Here is a 12953-nt window from a genome sequence, read left to right on the forward strand (position 1 = left end):
ATTTGGCAGCTTTGTTTAGGAGTGTGCATAAAGCGGTTTAATCGGTCGAATCGGATCTAACCGAAAATCAATTTTATGGTGATCGATCGATTAATCGAACCCAATCGAAAACCGATTCTTTAAATATTATATTAAATAAAATATTTATTATATATATTATGTTTATATATTAATATTAATATATATTATTATTAATATACACTTGTGACTTGTACTATAAAATTAGAATTTAATTTTGGTATTTGTATTTTTGGATAAAATTGAAAAACTATCACAATTATTTATATATATATATTATTTTTTAAAAAAATAGTTTGATTTTTTAAACTGAAAAAAACCAAAATTGTTTGATTTTTAACCAAATCGAACTGAACCATTTTGGTTTTTAAAAATCTCGAATCAAATTTTTGATTAACCAAAAATTCGGTTCGATTCGATTCGATTAATCGAAATGCAAAGGCCTAGCCTTGTTATATGGTACTAGGCCTGCTAATACGGGCCATGTTTTCACATTGCTTCATTAGCAAGGTGGCTAGATTGGGCTGACAAGCCTAAAACACTTATTATTTGAATCTGTACCAATTTTAAATATGACACTTATATTCTAATTAGATAATTTCAAAAATTATTTGTAATTATTTTTTTACAAAAGTTACACTACGAGATGTCTTAAGCTGATTTTATTTTGTTTATTTCTTTTTTTAAATATAATTTATTAATTTATATATTTTATTTTTATTTATAATATATTTAAAAATATAATAATTATTTATTATATGTATATAAAGACGACGTACTACAACGATTAGCATGTATTGGGTACACGTTGTAACTCCACATTCAATTTTGTTACTGTAATATAATATCGTAAAAATTGCAAAAAAGACCTCCTATTAACTATTTATTTCATCCTTCATTTAGGTTATAGCATGTCCACATACACGGTGTTAGGCGTGTATGTGGTTGGAAGCTGGTAATTTATAACGTAACCTATTCAAACATAAATTGGCAAAGGACAATTCTTAATTATACCTTCATTTTGGGTTAATTTCACTTTGCACCCCCAACTAATTGCAATTAACTTTATACCCCCAAACTATGAAAAGATACAATTTGCACCATCGATTAAGTGCGCGTTTGGCTATGCTTATTAACAAGATTTTACAAGTTCATACATAACTTAATTATAAGGTGCAAGATCCTCTTTTTTTTTTCAAAAAAAAAAAAAGAAAATCTCTGAAGAAAAAAAAAAGAAAGAAGTTGTCGAACTTTGTAATATCTTATAAACTTTAGTATATTCTGTAAGATGATTTTAAGAACTTATAGGGTGAGCCAAACACCCTCTAAGAATATAATATATTTATGAAGTTTAAGGACTAGACTCGAAAATAATAAATCAATACCGCCTAAATCTTTTTTATCATTGAGTTAATAAAGAAATTTGAAAATGCAGTTAGATAATTATAGTGGTTGGAATCCCTACCTAACAAAATGGAACGTGCAAATCAAAATTTTATGTATATAATTAATGTGCTTGGAACTTAGGATATATAGTCTAATTTGAAGGTCTCGTATAATAAAATCTTGAACCCTAGCTAGTACAATATTATAGGTAGAGTCCAATTCCTAAAATTTGCTACCTACGACATTATTACCACTATTTATTTTCACAATTATCAACAGATTAATATGATAGAATAATTCAACATATTAATTAATGTGAATGGTTCATAAATTTAAATCATTTTTAATTTTTTATGTTAATTTGTTGTCGAATTACTTACTTACTATTGTACAGTAATTTATTTTCATTTTAAAAATTGTTTAGCAATATTTATTTGGATAATCTATGTATCATTATCGATATTACTATATAGTATAAGTTCTATAATTAGTGAAAAATCATTTTGGTATATTCTCTATTATTTTTTTATCACTCTTTTGTTGGTTTTTACTAAAAAATCATAAATTAATTATAATAAATTCACATACATCACTATAACAAAAGAATTGTGAAATAAATTATAAATTTATATAAATAAAAATAAATATTCAATGGTATTCGGAAAAAAATGGCTAGAAATGGTCTGGCATGAATGTAATCTTTGAACATTAATAATCCAACATGAATTTTGAAATATCCAAATTGCTATAGTCCTTATTTTTGTGTTTTTCCCCTCACAATCAGTGGATATTATCAACCTATATCTACACAACGAAAATTAGCTTGGACTCAACTAATGTACAAGTTTAAAGTTCCTCTTTTCCTAAAAAAGTATTTATTACAGAGGTAATTTTAAGGTTTCGATCAAAACAAACAATACTCTGTATGAGAATACTTGATTGATGTACGCCACTATATTTTTTTTATGTACATAAAAACACACCCATATATAATTACATATATACAGATAATGGAAGTAAATGTCGCAAATTTTCAAGTGCATCCACAGTTTGGAGAAATTGCATTTTACATCTCCACAAGTTTTAGTTTTCTTTGCGAATTTGATCCCATTATTTTTGAATTTACCACATAGCATCCCATAATTTTAAAAATTTGCAACTTTAGCCCAAAATCCTAATTTCATTAAATTTCTGACGAAAACAATATGTACATGGCTCGAGCTTTTGAGGGAAATTCCTGTCAGAAATTGATATTTATTTGTAAACTCGTAAAATCCATGCAAGCGTGATGCGTCCCTATAAATTTTAGTTTTATCTAGGGATGATTACATTGTTCTGTCATAAGGTGTGGTATCATTACACATAAATTCCCTTTAGTTTGAGAAATTATATTTAGTACTCATAATATATGGTTATGTCTAACAAATAGAGACCCCTATATAGGTGGAAATTTTTTTTTATCAAATTTACTGATATTAGTAAAAAAAAAATTAAATAAAAATCTATATTTATCGTCGATTGATTTAAACTGACATATTGCAGGTCAAACAAATATTTTCTAACCAAACTATTTAATTATGCCTTTTAATTTACACACTATTATCTATACTGTCCCTTTCATTTTCCCTCAATTTATCCAATATTAGAATTTTCTTTTCCTTAATTTGTTGATTTTGGTGTATTATATATGGGGCCGAAATCTAAAGCAGAACTAAAAGTAGACCAGAAATTGCAGCTAGGAATTAAATTTTGAATAGAACAAAGTTGACATCTTGGCACAACCCCATATTAATTGACCAAAAAATAATTAATTCTGAAACTAAAGGACATTAACTTTCATGAACATAGAAAAAACACTTCATACAATTGAAAACTCTCTCCTCACACACACAAATTAAGAGGGTGTTTGGCTAAATTTATTTCTAAGACTTTATAAATTCATACTTTTTTTTTGAGCTTATAGTTAAGATACGTCTACATCTTATTTTTAGAACGAATTATAAAATATTTGGATAATATAAGATTACATAACTTAGTTATAATGTTTTTATATGGATAAATTTGTAATTAATTTAAAAAATATTGAATTAACTTGTTAAGTTTTTTCTGGTACCACAATTATAGCAAATAACGCTTTTAGTCCCATAAAACTCAAAATCATGTATTTTTATTAAAACAAAAATAATTTTGGGATTTTTTAGTTGTGGTACCAAAACAAATTATGTCCTTATTTTATGCGACTAAAAGAACAGTTTACCCTATTTTTAATGAATTTCATCCTGAATATTTCACATTTGGTACTTTTTTGGTAAATTTAATTATGCATTGATAATATTGGTGCTAACGATTAATAGTTATAAGATCAAAAGTTAGATCTACTCAAACATAAAGGGGACTAAAATTATCAATATATGACTAAATTTGTTTAAAAAGACTAAATGTGTAAATAAAATAAATTACATAATAAAAATATTAATAATCTATATATAGTTACACTTAAAAAAATATGATTTTCCTCTATGGTTAATTGCTATAGCCAAAAGAAAAAAAATGTGGTAAATATAAATCAATCACGATTTTAGAATGGTCATTAGTCATTGTTTTTGTAAGTGTGGCCAAAACATTAACCATGACAAATATTTCGACTATAGCTAAAAACCATAGCGAATAAATTGTCATAAAAATTTAAAGTTTTGCTTTGATTTTGTTTAACAGTGGTTAATAGTATCGATTGACCAAGGTTTTTAAGTCATGGTTATTTATAGTGTAGCGAAAACTCAATTTGTTTACATTTATTCGACAAAAAAATATAATTTTGTAATTAAAAGTATGAGAAAATCCACGCTGCACCTAAAAACCCTCTAAAACACACACACACACATATATATATATATATTATATATAGAGAGAGAGAGAGGGCACAAGAAATTAAGACAAGGTACAAGAATAGTGAACACAAAGCCAGCCGCTTCAAGACGGCCACTAAATACCCACAAAACCACACTTTTCTCAGCCGGCTCTCCTCTCTAATTTGCCACCCTACTTACTTACCCCTCACCTCCACCCCACCCCACCCCACTACCCCCCCTTCTCCATTTTCCCAAACTATACATATTCCTTCCTCTTCTCATTGGAGGGAGTCAAGTCTTTTTCTTTTGGACGTTTAACAAAGTTCATGATCAATTTTCATGGCGAAATCTTCAAAACGAAAGAATAGTACCGCCGCCGCCACCACGACTTCCCATAACAACAACGACAACTGTACCACCAAGACCAAACGACGGAGGAAAAGCGTCCCCAGGGAGTCTCCACAGCAACGTAGCTCAATTTACAGGGGCGTTACCAGGTATTTTTATGCATGTCGAGGATAATTCAGTCTTTTCGCCTTTTTTTTTTAATTCAGTTATGGAGTTTAATTAAAATGACGATTTCAGGCACCGGTGGACAGGTCGCTATGAAGCTCATTTGTGGGATAAGAATTGCTGGAATGAGTCCCAAAACAAGAAAGGAAGACAAGGTTCCTCATCTGTCTTTTTCATTTTTTTTCCTCACTCTTAATTACCCTTTTTGGTAATTTTATTCCGTTTATTTTTCAATCTTTAAATAAAAATAATAATATCAATAATTTTGGTCGATCGACCAATATATATATATCGTTCTTGTACTAATATATTTTCTCTTTTTTGTCCCTTTCAAATTCTGGTCTACTTTAATCGTGGTTGTCGTCAAATCCTCCAGTATACTTAGGTATGTACGTCCGTGTAATTACGATCAAATTCATCTTATTTTCATCTAAAAAGAATAAAATAAATCATAATTCATTTTTTTTTTTACAATTTTTCAAAATGGGACTAGATTTTAAGCTGGTCAATCTGATTTTTTGGATGATGACGTGGCTTTTGATTTGATTGCTATTGGCTGTATTCATCGGATCTTATCCACTATTTATTTTTTTTTATTAATTTTTTAAATTGTTTTATTTAGGGGCCTACGATGAGGAAGAAGCAGCTGCACATGCATATGACTTGGCTGCCTTGAAGTATTGGGGGCACGACACAATCTTAAATTTCCCTGTAAATCATTTCTTTTTATTAATTAAAATTGAAAAAATAATTATGATCGTATTTAATTTTAATAATTAAAAAAATATTACATTTATATATAGCTTTCCACTTATCAAAATGAGCTCAAGGAGATGGAGGGCCAATCCAAAGAAGAATACATTAGTGCATTGAGAAGGTATATATATATGTATATATAAAGAAATTCTATATATTTCTAAATTATGTCGACAAATATGCACGTACAAATACAAGATCGAGTCGACATAATTATTCATGTATTATGTTCGTACTTTTATTTTAATTAATGGAATTAAAATGCAGAAAAAGCAGCGGGTTTTCTAGAGGAGTATCAAAGTATAGAGGCGTAGCAAGGTACGTGTCCGAAAATTTCGTACATTATTTGTGAAAAACATTAGTATTAATGTAAAATATTATACTATTGATTAAATAAAAATAGTCGAAAAAGTTAGGTAATTATAAATTGTTTCTTTTTAGAAAAAAAAAGTGCTCGATATGCTAGCTAGCTAGGATTTCATCATGTATATATATATATAGGTAGAGGCATGGAATTAATTGCTCTATAAAAGTGACAATCTGCCAACAAGAATGAACGGCTGTCACTTCATAAATATGTGCACTACAAGCACCATATCGTAATTAAGTTCTGAAATTAATTAACCTATATTTAGTGAGAATTAATAATGTAGTATTTATTATTATTATTATTATTATAATAATATGATAGTTTGAATTTTTTATTATAATTTTGTATTACGTTTTACATAAAATATATTACGTACATTAGTGGCGTGATGGGGTAAAAAAGTCATTTATGCACTAGGGTTGGCAATCTCGTTTGCTTTCAAAACAATAAGCGCAACAGTTTCAGTAGTTTTTCTTAGCTTTACTCCTTTTAATTTTTAAAAATAAATAAAATTATAATTTTTAATCCACAATGGCATTTTGGTCTGTTCACCGCAATAAGTGGATGGAGATTGGGCTAATTGTTAGATGGTCGTTAAAATCAAGGAGGATATTGATAATTTTTCAAACAACGAGAGGATATTTGTAATTATGTCAAACCTCAAAAGAAATCGTTATAATTTACCCTATTAATTAATTTGTAATAAAAGATTCGAATTTATTTTATTATCCGAATATTATTCTAATATAAAAATTGTAGAAATTAAATAAATTTTTGCACTGTTTATGTACAGACACCATCACAATGGGAGATGGGAAGCTCGGATTGGTAGAGTTTTTGGCAACAAATATCTTTACCTTGGGACATATGGTACGTGAATTATTCTATGACTGGAAATTTTCTATTTTAATAATTAATAAAAGAAATCACTGAATATATTGTTTTAGTGAAAAATAATGATTTAATATTTTGTGGGTGATATTATGTTTTATTGTAGTAGGTGGATGTATGACCCCAAGATAAATAAATCTAAGTATTTGTTGCATATGGACTACTTTAATGAAACAAAATCTTAGGTTACCTACAAAGACAACCATACCTAAACATCACAATCACATTAAATCTAAACATTTGGGAATACAACTACTCTACACAATCTACTTTCTGCCAAAAACCAAAAATCAATATGTTTTGTTATTTGAAAAAATTTCATTTTTAATCCAGTAATTATGAAGATATGACACGTTTAGTTCTGTATTTTTAATAATTATAAATTTAGTCCAATAATTGTATACTATTTTCACATATTTGGTCTTAATTTCGGCATATTTGGTCATGGGCTTCTCACTTCTAGTCTTGGGTTGACAAAATTATCCTGGACTAAATACGTTAAAATTAAGGCCGAATGTGTGGGCTTGGTATGAATTATATTAAATTTATAATTATTGAAAATACAGGACTAAACGCTCCGTACTTGCATATTTACAAAACTAAAAATAATCGAGACTACATTTAGATTTTATTTTAATACGTAATCAGTTTAAATATTTTTTTAATTATAAAACGACGTTAATCTCATATTTTATTTAATATATACAAAGTAGAGTAGGTGCATAGAATATATATTTTTTAGAAATATATAGATGAAATGAATTATATATATACATAAAATATTAAATGTAATAATATTATTTTATAATTATAGAAAATAGGGACTGATATTTATGTAATATTAATGTGAAATGGATAGTAAATAATGAAAGCAAACAAATATGGTTGGATAGGCATAGGCTTATAATATTAATGCATATGTAGATCACCAAACCCTCAACTGCTAGCTACCTACCTACATCTCCCACCAAATTTCTCATCCTAATTCAATTCTTCAACTTGTATATATATATATACATAAATTCCATTAATGTCCTTGTGAATTTCCCTATTTGCCCCTAACCCCTTTTTATTTATTTTTAATTATTTAATTTTGGCACAGCTACTCAAGAAGAAGCTGCGACTGCATACGACATGGCAGCCATAGAGTACCGTGGGCTTAACGCCGTCACCAATTTTGACCTCAGTCGTTACATTAAGTGGCTCAAGCCTGATCACCCAAACCCTGGCGCTGATGGTATAAAGTCAAACGATGACGAAACCCACACGAAAACGTCCGAGACCACCACCGCTGCAGTACTGCCTCGTCCGGCCACCACGTCGTCGTCGTCGGCCCTAGGGCTTCTGCTGCAGTCCTCCAAGTTCAAGGAGATGCTGGAGCTGCAAACAGCTGCAGGCTATGGCAGCCCTTCGGAGCCGGACCCTCCGCGCCGCAGCTTCCCGGACGACATACAGACATCGTTCGATTTTCAAGATTTGAGCAGCTTTGCTGAGGAACACGACGTTATGTTCGGTAACTATGAACCACTGGCGCCGCCCATGTTCCACTATGGCCTCGACGCTTAACTCCTCACGGAGAATTAAACGGACCAAATTTTATCACAAAGAATTGCACTTGACATATATATACTCATTCAAAAATGCTTCTCTTCTATATTAAGCATAGAAGAAGAGATTTTTTGCACCATTTATTTATTATATTTGACATCTATTAATTAATAAAATTACTGCTTTTTCTTTGTTAATTCGATAATTTAATTTAATTTTTTTATATATATATTTTTTGTGCCTGCATGATAATTTAATTTTTATATGTCAAATTAAATCTAGTCGAACAAAATCAATCACATAATAAGTATATCATGCTTGTCATATAATTTTTTTAAATTATACATCAATCATATGATAAATATATTATATTTGATCGATAATTTATTTTGATTTAATTAAATTCGATTGAAATTAAAATTTTATATATTACAGGATGTGTGTATGTGCTATAAAATGCTTAGATTTAATTCCTATTGTGTGGACCAGAATTGGATATGAGCAATTACAGTTTATGCAACATCTGCAATGAGAATAGAGCCATTGTCTTCTATTTTTTCTTTCTTTTTGTGTGTGGGTGTGTATGTATTTATCTATATCAGAATTTTTTAATTTAATTGAATTTGAACTAATTATATGATAAGGGTAATATACTTTTGTCATGTAATTAATATACAATTCAGGAAAAGAGACAAATCACATAACAAGTCTGATACACTTGCACTGTGATTTGTTTGATTCAACCAAACTTAATTCCAATAAAAAAATTTCTATCTATAGCTAGTTTTATTCGAGATAGTTAAGGTAGGAAAATGGATTTTTCCAATTTAAGTGCAAAAAATAAGGGCAATATATATATAATTTAAATAATCTTAGTGTAGGAAATTGTAATCAGCACCTTATATATAAACTTTAGCCAAACAATCAATTGTAACTATTGGATATATACTTTTTCAACAATTTGTTCATAATCAAATTTCACGATTTGTTCACTGGATTTGGAGGAAATTCTTATGTCCAATGGAATTACGGACTTAAGACGTAACAAATTGTATCATAGTTGATCAGAAACTACGTATAATATAATAGTGATCTAAAATTAAATTTAATTATATAAATACTTTTTATTTTTTTTTATAAACTTACTAGTATAATCCCTAATGTTGTAATTGTAACTTATAATATATACCGATAGTTTTTTTAAAGGGCGTATTTAAAATTTTTCAAACTGTGTATAGTACTTGTGTAATTAAAAATAATTTTAATTGATAATTTATTTTAAAATTTAAATCACTCTGAACCTTCCCGATTGAATTAATCTTGAATTTATCGATCGAATTAAAATTTAAATAAAATTTTATTTGATTTTGTACGAGTTTTAGTTCAATCAAACAAATTAATTGAGTTCAAATAAAATTTGTATATTACAAAAATTTATTTTTAATATTTTATCAACATTATTATTTTAATTCATAAAGTTGAACTTAAATTGAGTTTCAAAACCTATTTCACTAAACAAAAGATTTAAATTGAACTTATCATATAATTATAGGGACAGAAGGTTGAATTGGGTCTTGGATCGGGTACCGCCCCCTACCCTAATCCAAAAAGCTCCGGATATGGTTCTCAAAAAACGAGTGGCTCTCTTCTTGACCCGAATAATAATCCCAACGAAGATCAAGTGAAAACCACACCATCGAATTCCAGATGGATTCTTCTCAATCTCCCACCAGCATCCATGGCCGCCACACTCTCCCTCTCTAGTTCTTCATTCTTGCACCACTGCGCAAAACCCACTTCAAGAATCTGCCTCAGCTTCAAAGCCAAAGCCTCTTTATCAACTTCTTCTTCGTCCATGGCAACCACAGCAGAGAAGGTCGCTCCCGCTATTATAGTGGGCGGTGGCCGTGTGGGAAAAGCTCTTCAGGACATGGGCAGTGGCGATGATGTCCTAGTAAAGAGAGGGGAGCCCGTGCCGCTTGATTTCCCCGGGCCCATTTTAGTGTGTACCCGCAATGATGATCTGGATGCGGTGCTTGAATCAACCCCTAATTCGCGCTGGAGCGGTACGATAGAGAAATTTTGTTTTGTTTAGTGTTACTTCTTCTAATCGTACACCATGGGTGTGTGTCTGTTTAGTAATGCCTGCTGATAGTTAATAAAGCAGTTGAAACAGCAGTGCAGAGCAGCAGTTATGTTGTGGTATCTACTGACAATTATGATGCACCTCGAACTGCATGTATAAATTTGATTCTTGGATATGTTGAACAACTATTTTGGTGCTAGCTGGTTTAATGTAGGTGAAAGAACATGTACTATGGATTGGTTACATATTTTGCTAGTAAAAGTGAACAACTATGTCTTTACTATGTTATTTTATGTAGTCTTTTCTAAGGTTGCTACACTTGTTTCCAAGAATCGATACGGGTCCACTCCAGGAATATATACATTAGATGCTACGACAAGAATGTTACATAAACTCTGCAGTGAATCTTCTGTTCATTTTACGATGCAGTCATGCAATTTCTTGAATTTCCTGTTATCTGAACGTTCTGCATTTCTTGATGCAAATGGATGTTTAGATGATGAGACATCATGATGATTCTTAACAATGTAGCAGATTTGGTGTTTTTCCAGAACGGAATGCTGGAGCCGTGGTTTGAAAGTAAAGGCCTAGGTGACGCTGATCAAGTTTTGGCATATTTTGCGGTGTCAAAGCTTGGTGAACCTCCTATAGATGGAATAACCGACACCAATCCTGAGGGTTTGACAGCTGCGTATGGGAAGTGGGCATCTGCAGTTGCCGGAAGATTGCGTGCTGGAGGCCTGTCTTGCAAGGTAGAGTCTTGGGTTACATACTTGTTCTTCGGTATTGGATGCTAGCTTCTATTATAGCTTGGGAAAATATAGTTAATGAAAATAATACTGTATTCTGCCTCTGTTTATATGCTTCCCGGAAACTTAAAGTTTTAAATCTTTCCTCCCCACTTTTTCTTACTTGCCTATGACTGCCTTGAGGTTGTATGCTTTTTTCCAGTTCCCTGAGTTTTATTTTATGTTGTAAGATTCTAGTGGGCCATATATTATCTCAGTGGGCTTAATATTTTAAGAGTTATTAGTGATATTCCCAGGATCTTTGAACTGCATACTAATGTGAATTGATGTCCACTACAAGAGCTCGAATTGGTGCTGGTCAATAAGAAATAGAGGGCATGATATTTATCAATCTGTTTCTGTATGATTGAAATTCTCTCTTAAGAAAGATTTTCTGTTGGAAAAACAGGTACTTGAAAAAGATGCATTTCAGAAGCAAATGCTTGAGAAGCTTATATGGATATGTGCTTTCATGCTTGTTGGAGCCCGTCATCCTGGAGCAACTGTAGGTGTTGTTGAGAAGGAATATCGTTCTGAGGTAGAGAATTAACAACTTTCAGAAATCAAAATGATTTTTGGGGCTTCCTTATAGAGAGAGTCAAAGGATATCTAGATTGCTTTCGAAATTTTCTTTCATGCAATGGATTATCATACTCAGTTCTTATGATTTAATTTTTTATATATACCATCAATATGATACTGCCGTCATTCATCAAAGTGTAGTTCAGAGTTGGTGAGTTCCTTTATTTCTCAATTGGCTTAGGTCAGTCCTATAAACTACAGTGATCAATATAGTTGGAACATTTTCTTCTGCAACTGCAATTTCTTCTGTGCACTCTGAATTATACTGCTGGAACCATTGTATCCTTTGGTATTGATACATTCCCATGCAATTCCCGTTTGTGCTCCTTCCTATAACCTTCTGCAGTCGAGTCATCAGAATTGGTTTCTTTTGAGTTCTTGGTTGGTTTCTATACCATCATTTGTGGGTTTTGTGTTGCACCTGGGGACTGTTCCATATTGTCACCAATACATCTTTGTGATTGATAGAAAACAGAATGAGAAGATATACGCTAATCAAGAAATTATCATGTTTAGGTGTCTGCCCTTATAGCAGAACTTGCTGGAGCTGCAGCTGCAGAGAAAGGTATAGTCTTTGAAGGAGCAATGGAGGAAAGATTGTGTGCTTATTCACGGGCAGTCGCTCACTTCCCTACAGCAGTTAAGGAGGTAAAGAATGTGAATTCTCATATATCTGATACTCCAATTAGTATTTCAGCAATAACCATGAACTTATGGTTGTATTGCAGTTCAAATGGAGGAATGGATGGTTCTATTCGCTGTCGCAGAAAGCAATTGCTCAAGGCAAAGACGATCCGTGCCCCTTGCACACAGCATGGCTCAAAGAACTGAAGATAGTGTAAAACATTCATGAAGCACGATTGTGGATTTGAACTCATACTTGTGAAATAAATAGCTAAACATTTTTTGAACATGACACTCCCTTCTTGTTCATTTGCCACCATTTTCACAATGTAACCACTGTTCATTGCGCTTCCTGGTTTGTCTTTGATGCAAGTGTTATTATTCCCTTCCTTGCATGCCATGTCTTTGCACAACTGTTGTAAAAAATCTAATAGGAATCCATTATATACACATATATATATGTACTATTAATTACTAGAATATTAACTATTACAATAGAATCCTAGCTCACAACACAACTACTGCAATTATGGTGTAGTTTG

At 31.0% G+C, this 12953-nt stretch overlaps 2 protein-coding genes across 3 annotated transcripts; both read left to right on the forward strand.

Moving 5' to 3' along the window:
• The first annotated feature begins 4322 nt into the window (after positions 1–4322).
• On the forward strand, positions 4323–8528 carry LOC105165339 (AP2-like ethylene-responsive transcription factor At1g79700). Of its 2 annotated transcripts, XM_011084321.3 has the most exons (8): positions 4323–4750; positions 4839–4921; positions 5143–5151; positions 5389–5477; positions 5570–5643; positions 5790–5840; positions 6686–6762; positions 7886–8528. In XM_011084321.3, exons 1-8 carry the CDS (start codon positions 4593–4595, stop codon positions 8347–8349), a joined length of 1005 nt encoding a protein of 334 aa, XP_011082623.1. In that variant the 5' UTR covers positions 4323–4592; the 3' UTR covers positions 8350–8528. The 2 variants fall into 2 exon arrangements, with proteins under 2 accessions (XP_011082623.1, XP_011082628.1); XM_011084326.3 differs by lacking the exon at positions 5143–5151 and having other exon boundaries at positions 4324–4750.
• A 1453-nt stretch (positions 8529–9981) lies between these two features.
• On the forward strand, positions 9982–12806 carry LOC105165352 (nuclear protein). Its single transcript, XM_011084335.3, has 5 exons — positions 9982–10397; positions 10952–11169; positions 11615–11743; positions 12304–12435; positions 12516–12806. The coding sequence occupies exons 1-5, from the start codon at positions 10070–10072 to the stop codon at positions 12627–12629; spliced, it is 921 nt and encodes a 306-aa protein (XP_011082637.1). The 5' UTR covers positions 9982–10069; the 3' UTR covers positions 12630–12806.
• The last annotated feature ends 147 nt before the right edge of the window (positions 12807–12953 follow it).

This window comes from Sesamum indicum, linkage group LG1 (assembly GCF_026168435.1).
Source record: "Sesamum indicum cultivar Baizhima isolate 11 linkage group LG1, ASM2616843v1, whole genome shotgun sequence".
NCBI lineage: Eukaryota > Viridiplantae > Streptophyta > Magnoliopsida > Lamiales > Pedaliaceae > Sesamum > Sesamum indicum.

Bases quoted from the DNA above. Each gene is read 5' to 3' on its own strand.
- LOC105165339 (XM_011084321.3), top strand. From the start codon at position 4,593: ATGGCGAAATCTTCAAAACGAAAGAATAGTACCGCCGCCGCCACCACG. The intron at 5,644-5,789 runs GTATATATATAT...ATTAAAATGCAG, and splicing joins TACATTAGTGCATTGAGAAG to AAAAAGCAGCGGGTTTTCTA. The intron at 6,763-7,885 runs GTACGTGAATTA...ATTTTGGCACAG, and splicing joins TCTTTACCTTGGGACATATG to CTACTCAAGAAGAAGCTGCG.
- LOC105165352 (XM_011084335.3), top strand. From the start codon at position 10,070: ATGGCCGCCACACTCTCCCTCTCTAGTTCTTCATTCTTGCACCACTGC. The intron at 11,170-11,614 runs GTAGAGTCTTGG...TTGGAAAAACAG, and splicing joins CTGGAGGCCTGTCTTGCAAG to GTACTTGAAAAAGATGCATT. The intron at 12,436-12,515 runs GTAAAGAATGTG...GTTGTATTGCAG, and splicing joins TCCCTACAGCAGTTAAGGAG to TTCAAATGGAGGAATGGATG.